Raw genomic sequence first — 20,727 nt, forward strand, 5'->3', positions numbered from 1 at the left:
CTAGCGACCGTCTTTTTGTATTGGTGGATAATTCATGTTAACATCGAAGATTCTTCGTTTACCCATTCATTACCAATGGTAATATTATAACGTTTAAACAGCTGAATCTCTGCTCATTGCATACAATTGTTAAAATCATCTAACATATGATCATATCCATCGCCATGTAATCGTTTGGTTCAGGACGGCATCATATATATATTTTGCTTCTTTCTCACATTACGTTCGGCTTCACGTGATTGTGAATGTATGCTTTGTGAGGTTTTTTTTTGCTCTTCTACCAGGCGTTTTCACATTCTAATTCCGTTCAATATTCAGTTCTTCGATTCTGTTGCCGGAGTACGGTTCGCTTAGTGAACAATTTGTAGTGTGAACCGTCGCACACACTGTATATTTGTGAAGTAGATAGTAAGCTTAGTGTGGTTTTGAATAATTTTTTGTAAACGTAAATTCAAAACTGTCTGATACAAGACGATCGCTTTAGTGGTGATGACAATTTCATGATTTTAAGATTAGTGAGTCTGAAATTAGTGATGTATAAATGATAAATATATACAAGTTTGATGAGCGTGTAGTACGGATGTTGAGGATACAATAAAATTGGATTAAAGTGATTGGTGTGAAACTAATGTGAATAGTAAGATACTTATGTTGTAAATTTTCTAATCCTTTCAAATCAAGTGTGGATTAAAACAAACGATTACATTATCGTTCCAACAAAAAAAAAATATTTTTAATGGGGAAAAAATTCGTAAAAAAATAATTGTAACGTAATGCCGTCTCAAGTTTCCTTTATTAATTTTTTGAATTTTGTATTATTTTTTTCATTTTTTATATACAAATGGTAATGTAAATAAAATATCAGATTTCAAAACGCGTCATTCGATGAATGATCTGAACATATACAACTACTTACTTCTTTTTATAAACAAAATGTTTACATTTGTTTTTTTCTCCTTATAAACAAAATTTATGTTTCTGTTTAAGTTTATATTAGCAAAAGGGTTTCTTCTTCAACTTAGACGATTACGATGATATGAGTGTAGTAGACGGTTGCATTCAATTTCGATGAGAAATGATGTAGAACATTTTATGTTTTATTTAATTATTTATTTCCAAGCCTTTGAAATGTATTCCTAAATATGAAATGCATATATATGATGGAACAGACACATATGGTGTCTACTATATCGGAACAGATATAGAAATTCTGTTTTTTTTTAAATATAAAAACGAAAACGATCAGGAAAAATTCGCAATATAAACTTCCGGTTAGCATTAATTGATGGATATTGCCGTTGAAAGAAATGTAAAAAAAAACTCAGCATTATGCATCTATTTCAGCACCGAGCCTCTAAATCAATTAAAGGTTGTTTCACCACAGTTATTTTGAAATCCCCACACGAATCCGCTCCCTTTTATATGTAATTCTCTAATATCGATCAAGAGTATGTATCAGCACATTGGGTTTCGATCTTCAATATATTAAATTAATTTGTAAACTATTTGATATGAAGAAACTTGTCTTAACTTTCTAGAAACAGCAAGTTTCTCACGATACAGTAACGAAATCTATTACTTTTTATGCTTAAAATATTTTCAAACATAAAAATCTTTTACTTCAATGATTTTAACAAACAATTCTCTAAATAATAGGCAACTAATCAGAACTCATCCCTCAATATGGTCGTTGTGATCGATAACAGATGATTTGATTTGATGATTAGATTAGTTGTTTCAAAAAATTGATTTACTTAATTGCTATCAAGAAGTTATTAATCGGCGAAGATACTCTGTTTAGTATTCAATAGACATATCCCAAGGTTAATTGTCTCTTCTTGATCTAAACTTTTTTTTAAAGACGAGATGCAAAATCTTATACTTTCAATTGTTAAAAAATCTCTCTGAATAGAATAGTATAGATCAAAGCGGGTCAAAGTTCACCATTTATTTTACTCATGGAAGTAACTGAACGATATCATAAATAGACAATAGCGACTTTACGACTCAACACAACTGTTTGTTCTCAATGAATTAATAAACTGTTTGGACGAATCTTCATGCAAATTCCGGAGTATATACGCTCTGATTACCATAATAGTTTCTAACGAGTTTCATAAAATTATTTAGAGAAGACAAGATTATCACCATTGTCAAATTGTTAAATCTACTACTTCTTCTGCTTCAAGTACTTTTAATTTGATCGAAACGAAACCACTGACTTCACTCAAATATTTCCTCGCATATCCTTCAACTTTTGTTAAACGCAGAACATAGGCCAATTCTAAATCTAAGTCCGAATGCGTCCCCACGCATCTGCTTTTTGATATATTTAGAGAAATTTCGAGAAAGATCCATTAACTGCTAGATGAAGTTTACAAATTATAAAATATGTAAATACTCATCACATGTAAAATGATCATGAATTTTCGGTAAAAATAAAGTAAAAATAAAGATTAACTGTTTCATAAGTCTTTACTGAATTTAGAATAAATTCGAGCTATTAATTTTAGGCAGTGAATTACAAGCTGTCAATTCCGACATAACCTCGATCGAATGCATTCGTAAAACACTTGAACCGTAGAAATAAATCGTCGATCGATCTACTAAATCGACAGTCAAAACGGACAAACAAAAAGGAAAATGTCAATTTTCTTCACTGATTTTTAATCTTTCAGCAAACAATGTACGTACTATGTACAGAATAGAATAATGGCTCAGAATATTTATGAACATCCACCTAATCTTTAAAATATTGTTCTGTTAAAATATGATTTCCCATCAAACGTATGTCAACATGCAGCTGAAAATTGTGTGTTCCAAACCCAAATCTTATATTGTTGTTATGAGTGTGTTCTATTACGTGTAGGATTTTATTCTCGGATGATCTAAATTTAACACTACTCGTATGATAAATAGATCATTTTAGAATACACACAACACGTAAGACGGAATTGATAACCTTGTAGAAAATTTCGACAGAAGAAATTTTCCCTGGTTTAATTTTTCATCGAAGAAAATCGAAAACGCTTGCATCGCTTTCATCCGATCAATTTGCACTTATTCGATTTATGAACTATGACAATTGCTAAATAAGAAACCTGAATTTCCACTCATTTATTTGAAGAAAGAGCGAAGAAAAAAAAATCTTATTTTCCAATACAGTAAAGATTGAATGCTTATTTGTGTTTGTGCAATGAAAATCTTAAGTTACGAAACACACGTATTTTATTTCAGCTAAAAGAATTCTTGGCTCATGTCCAACCGTTGAGAATTCTATTTTTGTCTGAATATTGAAGTAACATTAGACACTCGCATATGCAAACCTGCGAAATAAATATCTTCTCGAAAAACGTTTTATAAAATTTTCCTTTGCTTCTTTTTTTCTTTAAAGTAAATCAGTGAAATAAAATGTTAATATGATCTTTATCGCGTTAAAGAAGAACTTCGATCGTGGTAACCGACATATCGATCCTATATATTCGTAGCAAAATTAAATGTTCTCTCCTATCGAATACATTTTCAATCAAATAAATTATTTTGCTAATAACACCTCTTGTATTGCAGTGAAATATAAATTCAAAAACTTATTACAGTGTTAACAACGATACGAGTGAAAAAATAAAATAAATTTACATTAAAATGAAAGTGCGAACATAAAAAAGTTAAAGAAAAACACAAAAAAAAATTAATAAAAAAAATCATACCACAAATGAAACATTAAGCGCAAACAATATGCTGCAGCACTCAACAACGGATTTTTATGATTTATCATCAACAACAAGTATCAGTAATCGACAAACGCCCCCATACAGTCCCACGGGAGGTACAGCAGCCAGTGTGATATCAGCAAATAATAACAATAATAATAATTCAAGTAATAATAATAATAACAATAGTCTGGATACGTTGCAAAATGGGGGGTCGACGAGTTGTAGAGACGAAGCGTTAGCCTTTAGTTTTGGATTTACACAGGAACAAGTTGCTTGTGTTTGTGAGGTGAGTTTGATCTGTTGTTTATCGTTACCTATACATTTTTCACATCTTCTGTTTAGAAGGAATTGTTATTATTTACCAAGTGGTTTAAATGCAAGCACTGGTTAGCATGTCGTAAATTCATTGTCGATGTACTTTCGAAGAACTGTTATATGTGAGGAAAATTTATTTGTGAATAGTAACAAGACCTTTTAACAGCTTTTGTCAATGTAATTGGATAACAGAAAATCGAAAATGGAGTGAATAACACAACTCCATTCAAATTGTGAATTAAGCTTTCAATTAAAAGTGGCCACGTTATACACAATTCCTATACTATCGTATTATAGTTTCAAAATTTCGAAATTGGACCTTACTAGCTGATAGCATTTCCTAGTGATAGCATTCCATCGTATTGTCCATGATTTGATCAAAATTTGTTTCTCAGAAGCTTTTTCGCGAAAGCTTCTTGTCTAAGTGATACAAGCCGAAATATACACAGTTAGCACAAAAATGACCAAAAGTGAGCTAATTGCCTACATAAGCCTGTGGTAAGCGTGTCACAACTAGTTTACAGTGTTTGTTACAACGTCTTTTACTCCATTAGCGTTTACATGCAATTTAGCTAAATAAGAGGACTTAAGTCAGAAATCATCCTCAATTTTTGTTATTACTGTCGATAACAAGTGAGAGTTTATAGATAGTCATACTGAACGTGTTTAGTCAATACAACAACTCCAAACCAAGGCTGTAAAATTTGGCGAAGTCATACAGATGCAGATATGCGGGTGACACCACGCCATATAAATTTGATTTGGTTGAATTTATTTGTATTGAAAAGGTGTGTAAATGGCGATCTGCGTGAGCTCCCCAAAGTTTACAACATTGATTAAAACTGCAGCAAACGAATGCATTAAGTCTCTCTTGAGGAGTTGTTCGTTCGTAAAGTGATTAAAATCCAAAACGTTTCCGAGTGAATGCTCAAAAAGATTTGTCAATTGACTTCGTTCAATGGAAAAATTTAGTTCAAAATGTAGTTTCGTATATGAATTGGTATGGTTGAGTAACATAAAGTACACGATAGAGCATGGTCTATACTGACAATTAGTTCAGAAGATTAGTCAAATTTTCATACGCACATTTCGTGTAGTAAAGCACTTCAAATACAACTAGCGCCATGTTCACTGTTCAGCTATGACATTGACATGCGATGTTATCGTAAACAACATCCAAACTATATAAAATGAATATTGTCAAACATAATGTTAATAGTGCCTTGAACAGCAGTGCTGATTGTCTCTGGTGGTTAAAGCCACTTGTATAGTTGGTGAATTTGAATCATATAAGTGTAAATAGTGTAAAAAATAATCGTGTGATTCGGATGACCCAAATTCTATTAAAATCCCACTGAAATAAACTCAAATTTTAAACATAACTAGAGGAAACACCGATCGTAGCATAGAACATAAAGGTAGACTACCTAGAGGAATTATGACTCGAAATTCATTAAAAAATCATATCACACACACCACTAAAACGAAAACGTCAACTTTAGTATTCTTTTGACATTTTAAGTCCCTTTACTTTTGACATTAAGAGTCCCTTTTACTGTCTGTACACGAAGCAATCACGCACACATTTAAATATATGATTTTTCATTTTAATTTGTTAGCTTGTTCTATTGAGAGGGCGGCACAGAACAACGACCTAAATAGTCATAAAATCAACTTCAATCTAGAAGAAACGTGGCGAAAAAACTTATTTTTTTTTGTAAATTCGTGATGGCACGTTATCCCTACAGTACCCAAAGACACCGTTTCGTCAGTCTAGGCTTTTATGCAATATAAAAACGGACGAAATTTTCAGAGCCTAATCGGTTCTAAAATATGAAAACGATAAATACACGGTCCTAATGTTTCACAGATAACATATGCAGAATCTGTTTAATATAAACGATTAAAAAAACTACGCAAAATCTTTTACTTCAAAAGTTTAAACATATATTTTGCTATGTAAGACAGTTTTAGCCAACGATCTTAGTCTATGTTCGTCGTCATTGTCAACATGTCAACAACAGATGAAGAGCTTGGTTATTCATACTGTTTGAAGCTGGTCTCTCTAAAAAACGACTAAACATATTCTATTTACTACTTCGTATCCAAGTAATAGCAGTAGATTAGTAATAGTAGATTACGTTCTTCTTTGGAACTTTTTATTTTGCTAAGTGTGGATTTTAAAGCTCACGCCGAAGGATGCAACCACGCAACGCAAAATACAAAGTTTCATACAATTGTGTAAGTTATTTTACTCACTAAGCCACCGGGAAATGAGTTGTAACGCTCAATATTTCAATGAAGTAATGACTCGTATTCGAAATTATTAAGATAATTCTATGTTCAGAATAAAAAGTGTTTTTGTTATTGCAGGTTCTACAACAAGCTGGCAATATAGAAAGATTGGGTCGTTTTCTTTGGTCGCTACCGCAATGTGATAAACTGCAATTAAACGAATCTGTACTGAAAGCAAAAGCTGTAGTTGCCTTCCATCGGGGGCATTTTAAGGAACTATATCGATTACTCGAGCACAACCAATACTCACCTCACAATCACGCAAAATTGCAGGCTCTATGGCTTAAAGGTAAGAAGAAAATACAATTAAATTTCTGTAGACGTGTATGCTCTTTTAGCAGTATAGTACTAATGATGTGCTTGTCCAAGCGGCAATATGATAGTGCGTCTGTGTTTGTTACATTCATTCATTGATTCAGTCAAGTTTAGTTCTCGTTATTCATAAAAATGTTTTTCTTTTCGTCTTTTTTATAAACCTTTTTACGTGTATTAATAGAACGTATCACATGTAATTCAATACTTTTCAATATAATTTTTTTATGCGCACACATTACATAGTAACAAAATTTTCTACCTTTCCAATTATCTACCTATCATCCGAATGAATATATGGTATATGTGGTATATAATGTTATTGTCGAGGCTATATTGTATTATATTGGTCGTATGAATTCCTTAATTCAGCCAGCATGTACTGTTGCTTATGTAGTATATGTATATGCGTTACGTGAACTGAAAACTTTTATTTACAAAAAAAACACGCTCTGAGGATCCCTCCTTTTATGTTTCTCTGTTGTTTTAGCGCATTATGTGGAAGCCGAAAAACTGCGAGGAAGACCGCTCGGTGCTGTTGGTAAATACAGAGTTAGACGTAAATTTCCATTGCCACGAACAATTTGGGATGGAGAGGAAACTAGTTATTGTTTCAAAGTAAAATCCATTTTTTTAATCGAATCGATAGAGGGAATAATTTCTGATTAATTTATAAGGAAAAATCACGATCTGTACTACGCGACTGGTATACACATAATCCTTATCCATCACCACGTGAGAAAAGGGAATTAGCTGAAGGAACTGGACTTACGACAACACAGGTAAACATTGTTGATTGATTGCACTAAGAACATTATATATCGGAAGATTCATTGAGCCGCATTCTATTACTTCAAAAATGTTGATTCAAGTTTAATTTAACGTAAAAACATCACTTTCCAACTCAATTCGGACAACGATTTTTATATTAATTCGCCAGAATGGATGCACCCTGTTTAAGTTAAATTTCAACAGGCCCTTTTATACTTCCTAGCAAAATATTCAATACATAAACTCATCAACGCACCATATTTTTTTCCGTTTTTGCTTAGTAAACAATACCCATCATTTTAATGTTGTTTGTTGTAGGTTTCAAATTGGTTTAAAAATCGACGACAAAGAGACAGAGCCGCCGAGCACAAAGAGTGAGTATATATGAATTTTACAGTTCTGCTTTCCTCAATTTTCATACATACTTCATGCTTTTGATTTTACTAATAATGCTGAAGATGAAGTCATACAAGCACGCAGATGTGTTTTATGGATGTGTAATCCTGACCTCTCGTATGTTATTCTTTTTTCTCCTCTTCACATTATAACTTTTATAATGGCTTATTGACGATTCTCATCCTTTTTAACCCCTTGACCGTTTTTTAAGTGCATTCGTTTTTGTTGTTCTTTTTTTCAATTTTGTTAGGGATCGTAAAAATCAACCAAATATATTTGGTTGTGAATGGTGAATAGTTGTAATCGTTCAATCATTTAACTTTTCACAGATAATAAAATCTGTTACACATTTTGTTATGAGGTTTTGAGACAAATTTTTTATTCCAAATCTTTTACTTCACGAGTTTTAACTTCTAGATATTGCTATAAATAGCCTTATAGAGATAATCATTTATTTATGTTTTTGCTGTCGATAACAGATGATTCACCGTTAATCGTTAATTATGTTGTTGTAGTTGGACGTTTTACAATTTTTTAACAAAATGAAGCCCAACAAAATTTGAGCCGACGGTTTTGTACAACTCGATAAATTCGCAATTGTATCCAAAGTGGACTAGTTTTATTGGTTCTTATTTACTTTTGAGATAATTCTAAGAAGCATCACGTTGTAACGTCGAAGCCATAATCCAACATTTAAATATTCGCTAAAAATCGCGAAACCCTTGTAGTTTACTTGATGGGCTTTTCGTCGCTAGTGTGAAGCGACAGTGGAGTCTTTCCTTGTAGAAGTCGGATCAAACCTTTTAGAAATGGCCAGCGTACAAAAAATTTCCCCTCTCATTCGTACTTAGGAGGGGATATCCCGAAGCTCATCACATATTTTCGTAGTTGTAGTAGATAACAGATGACTGTCAACTACTCCTACTGTCTACATAATCGGATATTTTGTTTACTTATACCCTTCACGACTTACGATAAATTGGGGCATTTTCTACGCAAAAGTCTTGAACACTAGACCTGGTTCAATTGACCTTTGATTGATCTAGCAGATGAGGGACATGTTTATGGTTTCCTGATTTTTTTAAACAAAACTCTCGCTCCAAAACAGTCTCCATTTTTTCGCATACTCTAAAGGGTTCTCCGCTTTTATTAATTTTTAATAGGATTAGGAGGATCTTTTCTTCATCCGCATCATCCGTTCACAGAGAACTAAGATTAACCTTTCACTCATGAGAAATTTTCTTTTTGTGAAAATGATTCAGAAGCACACGGCTCAGTTCAGTTTCCGCTCTTTGGGCCCAAAGCTTAACCAATGCAACTCGAAAAGCTGTTGCAATCATCGTATTCACCCGTAGGGCTCGAAACAGATCGTTCTGACCTGATCTGAATCTGAAAAAAGGCGATCTGAAAATTTCATATTCAGATCCAGGTCTCAGGCGGCTTGATCTGATCTGATCTGCCATCTGAAAATTGGAAGCAGATCTGATCTGATCTGAAAACTGAAAATTTGATTCTAGAAATTTTCGAATAAATCTGAAATCTGAAAATCAGTATGACTAAACAAATGCTAATTAATTAGAAATTCTTGAACTGCAAGGCTCCGCGAGTGCAGGGGAACTAATAAAATCAAAAATATTTCTATAATAGTAGCAAGCTTTGGAATTTCAAATTTTATTCTTGGGACTTCAGATTGTTTCAGATCATTCAGATTGGATCAGATTAGATTCAAGTCTTCAGATTTCAGATCAGATCAAAATTTTCAGATCAGATTCAGATCGGGTAAATTTCAGATCAATCTGAAAAAAAAATCAGATTGATCTGATCTGTTCCGAGCCCTATTCGCCCGTAAAAAAATGAATAGTTGTTCATTTTTGATAAATCCAATAAATATGAGCCAGGACGTACCGAATCATGTGGTCATCCAGGGTAATTTTATTACTTTCACTGAGTGATGACATTCATACTGTTTCGATGAAATGTTGGTCTCAGACACGAGAGTACTGTGTCTGAGACCAACATTTCATCGAAACAGTATGAATGTCATCACTCAGTGAAAGTAATAAAATTACCCGAAGCACCGAAGCTGACTTTGACGTCAATCAAATCTATGCCTGTCTCAGATCATAAATTCAGTGACACTGAATCAGTGTTCACTTCTAAGCTAAATGGAAAATATATAGCGACATTCAGACAACAATTATTTGCTAGAATGCTAGACGCTCATGTTAAATTCAATTCTTTTTCGGCGTGTATTCAGTCAGTCTATTATGCACTGTCTACACTGTCACAAGAATTATTTCCAGCATCGATCAATACACTCATGCCAAATACCCTAATTTCACGATCTTATCTCCAAAATAAATGCTAAAAGAGCATCATCTACCTTCCGACTGAAATTGAGGAAAAAAAGGTTGCTATGAAGATGCCGTATAGAAAGAACAAAACCGAAATTAAGGATTAGTTAAGTTACTTTACATTGATACCGTTTCCCATTATGGTTAAAGGTAAATCTTTTAAGTAAATTTCTTGGTGTATTGAATTAAATTGATTTTTTGAGCAGATTAATAGAGTAAATTTCGAGTATAAAAGGGATTTATGCGGATCTTTAAAAAAGAAACATTGAGAGATCATTGTTAGCGCCGATGTCTGGATTTGAAATTATTTTTAAAAAAATCTGAAGGTTCATCGTCTCATTTGAGGAACTTTTTATATTTGTGGAAATTACAACACTTTCTTCAAAAGATCTTCTTTTAACTTTGTCTACTCAATAACTAAAAATGAAGTTCAATTAGAATGAATAGCCTCGTCGTATTTTAATTTGATTAATCAAGACTGAAAGCGAGGCAGCCGTTTCTTAATATATTTGCTTCTTTCGTGAGATTCTTACAAAATCTTTTACTTCAGTTGTTTAGACATACACTTTACTATAAATTAGCACATTGAGCACAGTTTATTGCTTATGTTTGTTACCGCTGTCGTTAACAGATGACAATCCACGCGTTTAGCGGCATGATATCTAGCGCTGTATAGAAAGCGGTCGAATCCGATATTTTGATATTTCGATATTTTTCTGTGGGAATTAGCATTGATACGTTGAAATCTACGTTCCCTTTAAAGAATAAGCTACTCCGATTTTAAATTTTCAAAGTTGGTCTTCTTTCATCTGGTGTACACAATCTTGTCAAATTCTGCATAAAGAAGAATGTAAACCTTGGAAACTAATATATCTAAGGCTTCCGATTGGCTAAGCCATATCTCACTGATGCGATGTTGGTTAAGTTGGTCAGTGATGCGATGTTGGTTAATTTTGTTTCAAATCGAACAGAAATGAAAGTACGAAAATGTTTGATTTGAGGTGAGTGTAATCAAATTAAGTTAATGAAATAAGACGCGTGTCAATCATTAATCGAATATGCAAACTAAAAATGTGAGACCCCCTTTTTCGACACACATAATAGAATGATAAACAGCAGATAAAGTCAATTAATTGGTATCAGTATAATAAGCAAAAATTCATTTCATCTCACGATAATCTAATAATATAAATTCCGTGTACATTTTATGTTTACCATAATATTTCGTACACATTCAGTTCACCAACATACGAGACACCAGTGCGTTGAAGAAAGAGAGACCCTTCAACCATAAACTAAAAGTTCAAATGAGATAGTTGCAAACAAAAGTATCGGGTTTCAGCCACAATGTGCCCTCCTGGTTTTGTATATGAGTGGCACTGTCTTTTCTTCCATCCGTCCATGATGCCATGCTGGGTTGTCTATGTGATTTCTATATTATATGCTGTTGTACATATAAATAAATACAAATGTTTATATGGTGGTCTATATAAACATGTTTGCCTCGATATTTAAGCGCAGAAATATGTTTTCGACAGGGTGATAATACATACGTATATTGAGCTGGCTCGGTGTTATCCGAAGACACATGCGATTATGTAATCGGTAGATCTTTTTACTGAATGAGATGTTGTTTTTAAGGAATGGGCTAAATGAACCGTAATGTCAAACAGACGATTGTATAAACTATATGTGCATTACCCAACGCATTGTTTCCCTAGGGAGATAAATAGGACTCTTTTTCATGCTGTCAAAATTTTGTTTTACTCGGATGACCATAGATACGCAATCTACTATTGTCTGAATCATTTACAAAAATTATTTAATTTTCACAACGACTTCACGGTCACAAAATATATCGGAGCAATTGGTGAAAATAACGTCAACTCTTGACTTTATCATCACGCACTCTCTGCCGAAATACCCTGTATTTCTCTCCAGTATTGTGTTCCATATATTTTTGTTATAAAAAAGAAAACACACACACAGTATGGTCTGGTTGGTGTGGTACATTCATTCTATTTCCATGTTAATGGGATATCAAATTTCATCCGCGATGTATATTCGTTCCATGAATTTCATCAAAACAGCGTCGGAACAAAAGTGATTGGATCTCTTTGTACATTATTTTACAATTGGTATTTTAACCAGCTACCATAATATGACAACAGCAACGGCAATGTCATTAAACGTGTGTTACAAAACTATTAACGATAAGATAAAAGAAGTGGATTTTCACTTGAAAGAATGAAGAATTAATTTAAAGAGAAGTGGGATATTAGTCAGAAGATTTATAAACGATGAACACTTTCTGTACTTGTGAGCGTTTGTAGTGGATGGGGTTGATAAAACACTCCACATCAACTATTTTAATGGTATACCATTATCGAGATTCTTATAACGGAATTGATTTGATCAGTGATTTTACCAACAGAAACATAATAAGAAATGTTGTTAGCAATTAATAAAAAATGAAAACACCAGCGTACGCCATGTATTTTGTCATTTAATTTTAATATGTCCACATGTCTCATGCTTCTTCACTAATACCCTAGCTTCAGGATTTCTCGTTTTGTCCGTAAAAAATGTTGACAATAATGATCAAGATACCAGAAATCATCAAATTAATTTTTTTTTTTGAAAAAGATGTGTTGGTATTTGTCCACGGCAAATAAATTATTTAAAACAAATTTTATTTCAGATGCCAATTTGTCAGCTTTTTAATTTCATTATAATATTGTGTGCACGAGATTTTTTTTGGTTTTTTTAATTTTTTGGTTTTTCTTTTCGTCTCTGCTCATATTTAATATAACATGGTGATGGTTTATGCTCAAGAAAAAAAATCTTTATTTTCGGTCATAAATAATCGAGCAAGATAAGTTATTAAAAGACGAAAATGACCGTTGAGATGTTGGTTGAGATAGGTCGTCAAGCATTTGTCATTTGTTATGGGAATGAATTTGTTTTGTTTTTTTCTTTAGTAATGGGTGTAAAGGTGTGGTGTGGTATTTAACAATTCTGCGGGTGACACAGCAAGAGTTAGTGGTTTGAAATTTCTGAATTGAATAGCGTAGTAGAACCATTTACAGTTGGAATGGATATCATCATTGGAATTACTGGATACTGGATCTTTTACTACTTTTATCTAAACATTTTAGGAAATCTTTTACTTCGTTTGTTTTAACAAACGTTTTGCTTTAACAAGATCTTATTAACCAGAGATTATTTTTGTTGTCGCCGACGATATATTATAAAATTCCGAAGAAAATGTTTTTTCTTCGTGATATAAGAAGCAATTGACTGTATGCCTAATACCCTACTCTTCCATTCACTAAATTTTTTTGTTCCGAATTAAATGAGAATTATTTCACTTATCCCGGAAATATCAGCGCTCACCTCCAATACACGATCGAGGGAATTATGTGTATATTTGTGGTAATACATTTAACATGAAAAATATCATCGCTCCCAGGAGACGGTAAACATTGTGTTAAAACCATCAAAACTTCAAAACCAATAAATCGTCGTATGAAACATGATTTGGTTGCTGAAAATCGAATGAATTTAACCACAATGAATTTTAGTTTTTCGTTTTTGTTTTATGCAGCGAAGATGATGTAAATGCTCTAAGGAATTTCTAACGTTAGGGGAAGTACTTTTAATGTGGTACAAAGTTAAGTGAATTTCACTCTAAATGTATTCAGAGAGGGTGATTTAGATATAACTGATGAAGTGATGATTGTTTCTGATGTATTCAGATATGTTTCGGAAGTGTGTTGACGCATATTTGTTTCCTTGCATGTTAAGCAATTTCCCAAACATTTTTTTAAATTCTCGTTTCTGTTACAGCATTGGTGGTTCCGAAAAGCAACATCTCGACTCATCCAGTGACTCCGAAATGGATACACCAACAATGATGCACAGCAGTAACAGCACAGCACAACAACAATCGAACACCTCAAATACACAATCCACGCAACATTTGCAATTAAATTTAAGTAGCAATCAACAACCAATTAGCGCATCGCTGATGGCATCATCCACCAGCAATATGTCAACGTCGCATGGTAATGTGACGGGTCACAGTAAGAGTTTAACACAGATGCCACCATTGTCAGCTGTTGCATATTCGCATTTGCATAGCGTAATGGGATCGATGCCGATTTACGATATGAGCGACTATCAACACTTATGATTCTAGTAAATGGATTTTTGTAATTATAACGAAATGAGATCAGTAAATTTTTTCTTTTTTTTTGTTTTATTTATTTAATTAATTAATTTGTAAAGTGAAATGATATTTTCATAAATTTATTTAAATAAACTATTTTTATTTGCCTAGATTCGTAGAGATTGTTGTCCAATTAAAAAAAAATGAAATAAAATTTTTTCATCATATCAAGCAGACACACACACTGTAAAATTAACACAGATCGCCACTTTCATTATATATTTTTTTCAAATTCAAATTTTAATATCGGAATGAGTAAAATAAAATTGCAAAAAAAAACTTTTTCGAGATGCGTATACTAAAAAGCTTACACTCAAATAACACGCAGCCTGATCACCACACTAATATACCATTCAATATTAACTCAATGAGGAATTTCCGATTAGAGAAACTAATAGACCACGAGCCTTATGCGACCGCAATTTGAAGCCTATGTCTCTTTATTGCACTGCCTGAGACAAAATCGTTATTCATGGAACTCAGCTGAAAACTCATCATCAGAGTGTTAAAAAACTTGAAATGCCTGCGGCCTCGTGCCACAATTACACATCTAGTAGTACTAGATTCTAGTACCCAATAAAACACTTTGCACTTGATGCCATTGCGTACAATCGTGAGCCTAATAAAGTACTTTACACCGCGATTCATACAACGATTTATGCAACAGAGGCATCCAATGTCTGCACATTGTGATGCTGAGTGGCATAAATGACTATTTCCTAACAATTGCCTAAATGGCTGGTTTTGCGCACAAGATGTGAAAATATATCAGAAATTACATGACACATGGCTATTACCGTAAAGACTATCAAAGACCAGAAAGAATAGATTTGGTTTTATGTATTGAACAATATGTTACGGCGGATAGCACTCTGATATAAACGCCGTCTGTCGGTCTATATAAATACATTTTCTAGGATTTAGCTAATCTTAATCTTGCTGTCTTAATGCACACGTTTCAACCAGACGGAAGGAATGCTAATTTAAAATGCCTCTTCGAAGATCTATTTTTATTCGATTCGATCGGATTATCAATGCAGAGTAATTGACCAAGTTAATTGATGTTTTCGTAGAGAAGTTTAAATCTGTTCTTAACAACGACATTGAAGACCATTGTCTTGTGGTAAATAGCAAGTATCAAATCCCCGAAATCAACAAACATTAAGCCTAACCATTTTTACAAATATTAACGTCACGGTTTTAGTCAATTTGGAGACATTGGTTTTTTTAACATTGCACGTACATAATACCTTCAAGCATAAAAATCGAATCAATTGAATTAAATGAAAATTTTATAGTTTGCATGGTCGTGGATATTATTCTGTGGTAGAAAGTAAATTAATTGAAATTGTAAATAAAACTTACCAAAAAAAGGAAGGAGAAGAACGAGATGTACTTAAACTATTTAAGAAAGTGCTGATGATGAAAATATTTGAACAAATTAAAATTATCACAATGGCAGTCCTACTCGAATAAAATAACAGAAATCTCTGCATAAAATAATAAGAAAATCAATTTAATAAATAAAATTATTGCACAGAGTTGTAATCTCTTAAACATTATGAACGTCAAAATATTTTCCAGTTAATAAATCGACAGCTCAAAATAATTATGCGAATTTTCTCATTATTTTTACACTTTTGTCTACTTTTGGCTACCCACTCAAAATAAACTTCTAAATGCAGAAGCGATGGAGTGTTTAACGACCTACACATATTAGTAGTGTCTTACTTGTGAGCATAATTTAGATCTGCATCTGTAAAGAACTGTAGGTACTTGGTTCCAAATTTTTATTTTGCCGAGTGGGGACGTTATTTCCCGACCCGAATGGAGTGCTTTTCGTGGTCGATAAATGCGAAAATGAATACACAGCAGGTAAAATTAACATACAGCCTTACGATGCCTCTAAAACAATAGCTAAACTATAAGATTCTCTTATGCGTACCCAAAGTAATCTAAAATACGAATGGATCACTGCACTTTTGACGCATTTGTTTCAGCGAAATGCCTTCCAGAGTTTGAGAAGATTTTTATGAGTCACGCTAGAAGAGAGTGGCACCGGATAGGAATCTTAAGTTGCAAAGGCTCTATTATTACCGTTCTTAGGACGTTGATAGTTTTTTTTTCAACTTACTAACTAGTCTGCAATGTTCGTTAACTTTCAACTGGTAAATTTTGCCAAAATCGAAGATAGTGCTTGCAGATTTATTTAGAATTTTGAAAGTCCATCTCCGAAGAAAATATTTCCTTTTAAGTGTATTTCCAATTCCAGTGTACCGCCCAATGCAAGATCTGATAATTGTATCATTGAACATGCTGGCGGATAAACTATTTGCACCCAACTCGCCCGGATTCCCAGTGTGGCCAGTCTGATTTCTACTCAGACACCGCGATAATTTAAAAGGATTATTTTCATATTTTCATATATGATTTGCTTTCCTTTGGTTGTTATTCGTCGAAAAGTACCATCACAGCAAATCGTAGTCAAGCAATCGCCTACCCACAAGTCGTTTTTCTAACTGGAGAATTCTCAATTAAACAGAAATCGAGACAGAAGGTAGAAGTACCTATTAATTTCAACATCATTTAACAAATGCTCGCAATATCCTCAATAAATTTAATGATCCGTGGAAAGTTATACCCTTCGTTTTTTGCAAATATGTCCGGTTGATTATGTGATATCTTTCGGTTTTTGTTTAATAAACAAAATTTTAATTAAAATTTTCATTTTTTTCATCCGAAAATATTTAATGATATTGATACAGTCAAGTTTTATGGAGAAATTGTTCTGATAATGAGAATGAATGTAAAAAAATTCTCATAAAATGAATTTAATGAATTGAAATTTGAATCCATTTCATCCACCACATGGGCATAATGTTAGCTCCACATAATGTAAGTCGTCTAGAGAAAATAAATCAAAAACAATGTTGATTTGGATGAGCCAGCACAGAGCTTTCTTGGCGCGTCAAACTGTTATGGCAAGCGTATTGCTGTGCAAACGGTCAATACCAAATCTTCCACTTCATTAAGAGCGATGGACCCTTTTCAAATTTCGAGCCCACATTTAGGTGGAAAATATTCGTTTTTTAATGATTTAAAAAAGTAAAACCATTAAAGCACACAAAAACCCAGTTGGAGAATCACAATAGTCAAATCATCAAAAAGCGAATATTTTTCGCCTAGATGTAGGCTACAAATTTGCATAGGGTCTATCGCTCTTAATTTTGCTGTACGTTTTGCTCTATGAAAAAGCTGACCATAACACATTTTCTTTCAGTATCATTAACAGTGATGTCTAAAAAGTTTTAATTTTATTTTCCGGAATAATATTTTGTCAACTCTAGTCCAAGATTCTTGACTATAGTGTCAAAAAACTACTAATCTTTTTGTGTTTTGTTGAAAAGCAAGCCTACATGAGGGCGTTTTTTAAACCACCACAAAAGTGTCAGCTTTTAATAAAAGATAGATTTGTTGGTAGCAGTTTCCAGTTTGCCCATATCTCTGAGAACAGCAATTTATATAAGTTTAGGCAAATTGTTGACTTTTCTCAGATATGGTCAAGCTGCCATAAACAAATCTTTTTTTATTGAAGGCGAACACCTTGGCTATTGTCGTCTTACATTTTCCAAATAATTTTTGAAAAAGATTTCAGTGAAAATACAATACGAAACGCCAAAATATAGACTCAAATTTCAGCTAAGTTGCTAAGTACCCATGGCTCCTAAGGGGAGTGTTATGCTGATGTTTACTGCAACCAATAAATATTCTTCAAATTTATTAGAAACGGTTAGTCACCTGCTATTGACAACAACGACATAATCGATGAGCGCTGGCTAGTGTTCTTATATAGTGAACTAAATGATAAAAACATTGAAATGACAAATTTTACCTCAATCACTGGGAAATACTGTAAACAAATGAAGTAAGTGACCTAATGATTGTGCTGTGATGCGAATTCATCGCCTACAAACAATATGAACAGAATAATGAGTTTATTTCATGAATCAATTTAAATAGATACATAACGGCAATGATCCATTTACTAATAAATATATCGGCTGAGGTAAAGAGTGATCACATTAAAACGAGAATCTATTATCCGTGTCCTCACTCTGCATGTTTCAGCAACAATAAAATTTCTACTTCTTGTTTGATTCAACATTCAACTGTGACGTTGAGGTATGCATTATGATCGGATTAAATCCTTTTAAAGTGAAAAGCCATTCAAAAGTACAATTTAAAATCTGCTCAGCATCCTTTATGCATTTTTTTCTCTCTCGATAGTATCATGAATGAAAGGTGATCGATACAATGTATATACCAACAAAAAGAACATTAAAATATGATCACTATCGATTTTATTATATGTGTTTGAACACACCAGGCAGTGGTGTAGGTTTAGGTATGAAGTGCTCAAATAATGTACTTTGTGAACATCAATAAGGAAGGAATGAAAATTATGTCTGGGTAAAGGCTACCGCTACGTTAGGGTCACATGTGAAAAACAGCATTTCTGAAGTTTTCGAATGTGTCACTTCATTTAATCATTATTTTCATTAGTTTAAACATAAATTATGTTATGACCACATCACTATAGTGATAATTATCGATAACATATGAAATAGTCGTTCTTCAAAGATTTACGAAATTTTTACTCATCTACCACCAAGCAAACGAACGTAGTGAAATCCAGATTCGTCTTTCTCAAAAATGTCTATCACACACGTGCCCAAAAAAATATTGAAACTGTACTGATATATCAATTACATCTCATCCACAATCACCTTAATTATTATATTCCTCTTAATAAAGATATTATACCATAACTTCAGGTCTCCGTGTTCATCATATTCTCTGCACACATCTCAGCATCATAACATTATAATAATTATTTAGGAAGAGTTAACGAGATAATGCATAAATAGGTATTATGCATCGGTGTGCAGGTCACGTGGCGCTGGCCGAAAAACTACGTGTCGTAATTATATACCGGTTTTGTTGTAAGGGAAGAGATATGTTCATACTTTGATGAAAATCGTTACAATAATGATTAAACCAATAATAATTGGGAAAGATTACGACGGCACTAACGATTGGTCACTTGAGGGATCTATTTCCGCATTGAAAATTTCATTCTTTGTCAAATCAGAACTTTAGTAGAAACTATTTCCTCAGAAAAACATTGTTCATGTACACTTCACAGTAGTGCGTAAATAGATTTTTATATATACTTTTGCGTACTAGTGCGTAAAAGGGACGTTTGGAAAAATGAAGATCCCAATCCTGTACATAAAATCTTGTTGCTAACTTGTGCCTAAACTGGCATTTTGCGCAAAGGTGTGTTGTCAACCTCGGATTTGCCTCGGGTTAACAGTTTTCACATCTATCACGCAAAATTTCCATTTAGGTACATTTAGGTACAAATAGGTAGTTTACACCTCGGTGATAAATGGGTGTTAGGGAATCTCGCGCCGCGTCATTCACAATAGCTCACAAAGTGCCATCTTCCTTATACAAAATGTGTCAAAATGTGGCGCGGCGCGAGATTCCTAGCAACTGATAAATGATTTTTTAATACGTTGCCGGTTATTGTGACTTGTCAACTCGTTGCCAGTTATTGTGACTTGTCAACTTTAGGCACACCGAAAAGTGCTATTTTACTTTTGATTTTTAGAAATTTATTTAGAGGTATTCCTCGACCCCCTTAGCACTTTCCGGCGTGCCTAAAGTGCCTGCTCAAGCATTATCAACTACGTTCACAGGAGTATACATTAGTTCATAGCACTGAACCAAGCACTAGAACACTATACCAACCTTACAAACTTAATTTCAAGAAATTTTGACTACTGCGTCGATGGAGCCTTTCTTGAAAATTCTGTTCTCGACCTTGGTTAAGTGCTACGGTAAGTTGGTTCCTTTTGAAAAGTCACGTTGAAAAGCAGCAAAAATGCAAATGCAATGCAAAAGAAATTATTATTTTTGTAAACCAATTTTTAGAACATTCGTTGAGTTCTGACTATAGAAATGTCTATCCGGCGGTGGCAGAGCCATCTGTTATCAAATCTATGATTTCCCTGTATGAGCACCCTTCTATATTTTTTGGGTATAGATTGTTTATCACAAAAATTTATTGAGGATGTTAGTCAACTTTGAGTTCAAAATCCATCCATCCATCCAGCAACAGTACTTAAATGAAAAGTTGATAGACTCTGTTTCGTAAAATATTTCAAAATTTAGGCGAGTTTTATTTTATTAGAGTATGAGCAGTATGAGCTACACGGGCTACACTGTAATATTCACATACTGTAACCGCTGCAACCACTGTAACCGCTATGAC

At 33.3% G+C, this 20,727-nt stretch overlaps 1 protein-coding gene across 4 annotated transcripts; it reads left to right on the forward strand.

The window, feature by feature from the left end:
* Positions 1-300: 300 nt before the first annotated feature.
* LOC119071252 (protein sine oculis) lies at positions 301-15,996 on the forward strand. 4 transcript variants are annotated; one of them, XM_037176094.1, is made up of 7 exons: positions 301-408; positions 3,568-3,999; positions 6,402-6,612; positions 7,126-7,253; positions 7,313-7,417; positions 7,725-7,780; positions 14,006-15,996. In XM_037176094.1, the coding sequence occupies exons 2-7, from the start codon at positions 3,736-3,738 to the stop codon at positions 14,349-14,351; spliced, it is 1,110 nt and encodes a 369-aa protein (XP_037031989.1). In that variant the 5' UTR covers positions 301-408; positions 3,568-3,735; the 3' UTR covers positions 14,352-15,996. The 4 variants fall into 4 exon arrangements, with proteins under 4 accessions (XP_037031989.1, XP_037031986.1, XP_037031987.1 ...); XM_037176091.1 differs by having other exon boundaries at positions 308-637; XM_037176092.1 differs by having other exon boundaries at positions 308-637; positions 3,597-3,999.
* The last annotated feature ends 4,731 nt before the right edge of the window (positions 15,997-20,727 follow it).

Source organism: Bradysia coprophila, assembly GCF_014529535.1.
Source record: "Bradysia coprophila strain Holo2 chromosome IV unlocalized genomic scaffold, BU_Bcop_v1 contig_144, whole genome shotgun sequence".
NCBI lineage: Eukaryota > Metazoa > Arthropoda > Insecta > Diptera > Sciaridae > Bradysia > Bradysia coprophila.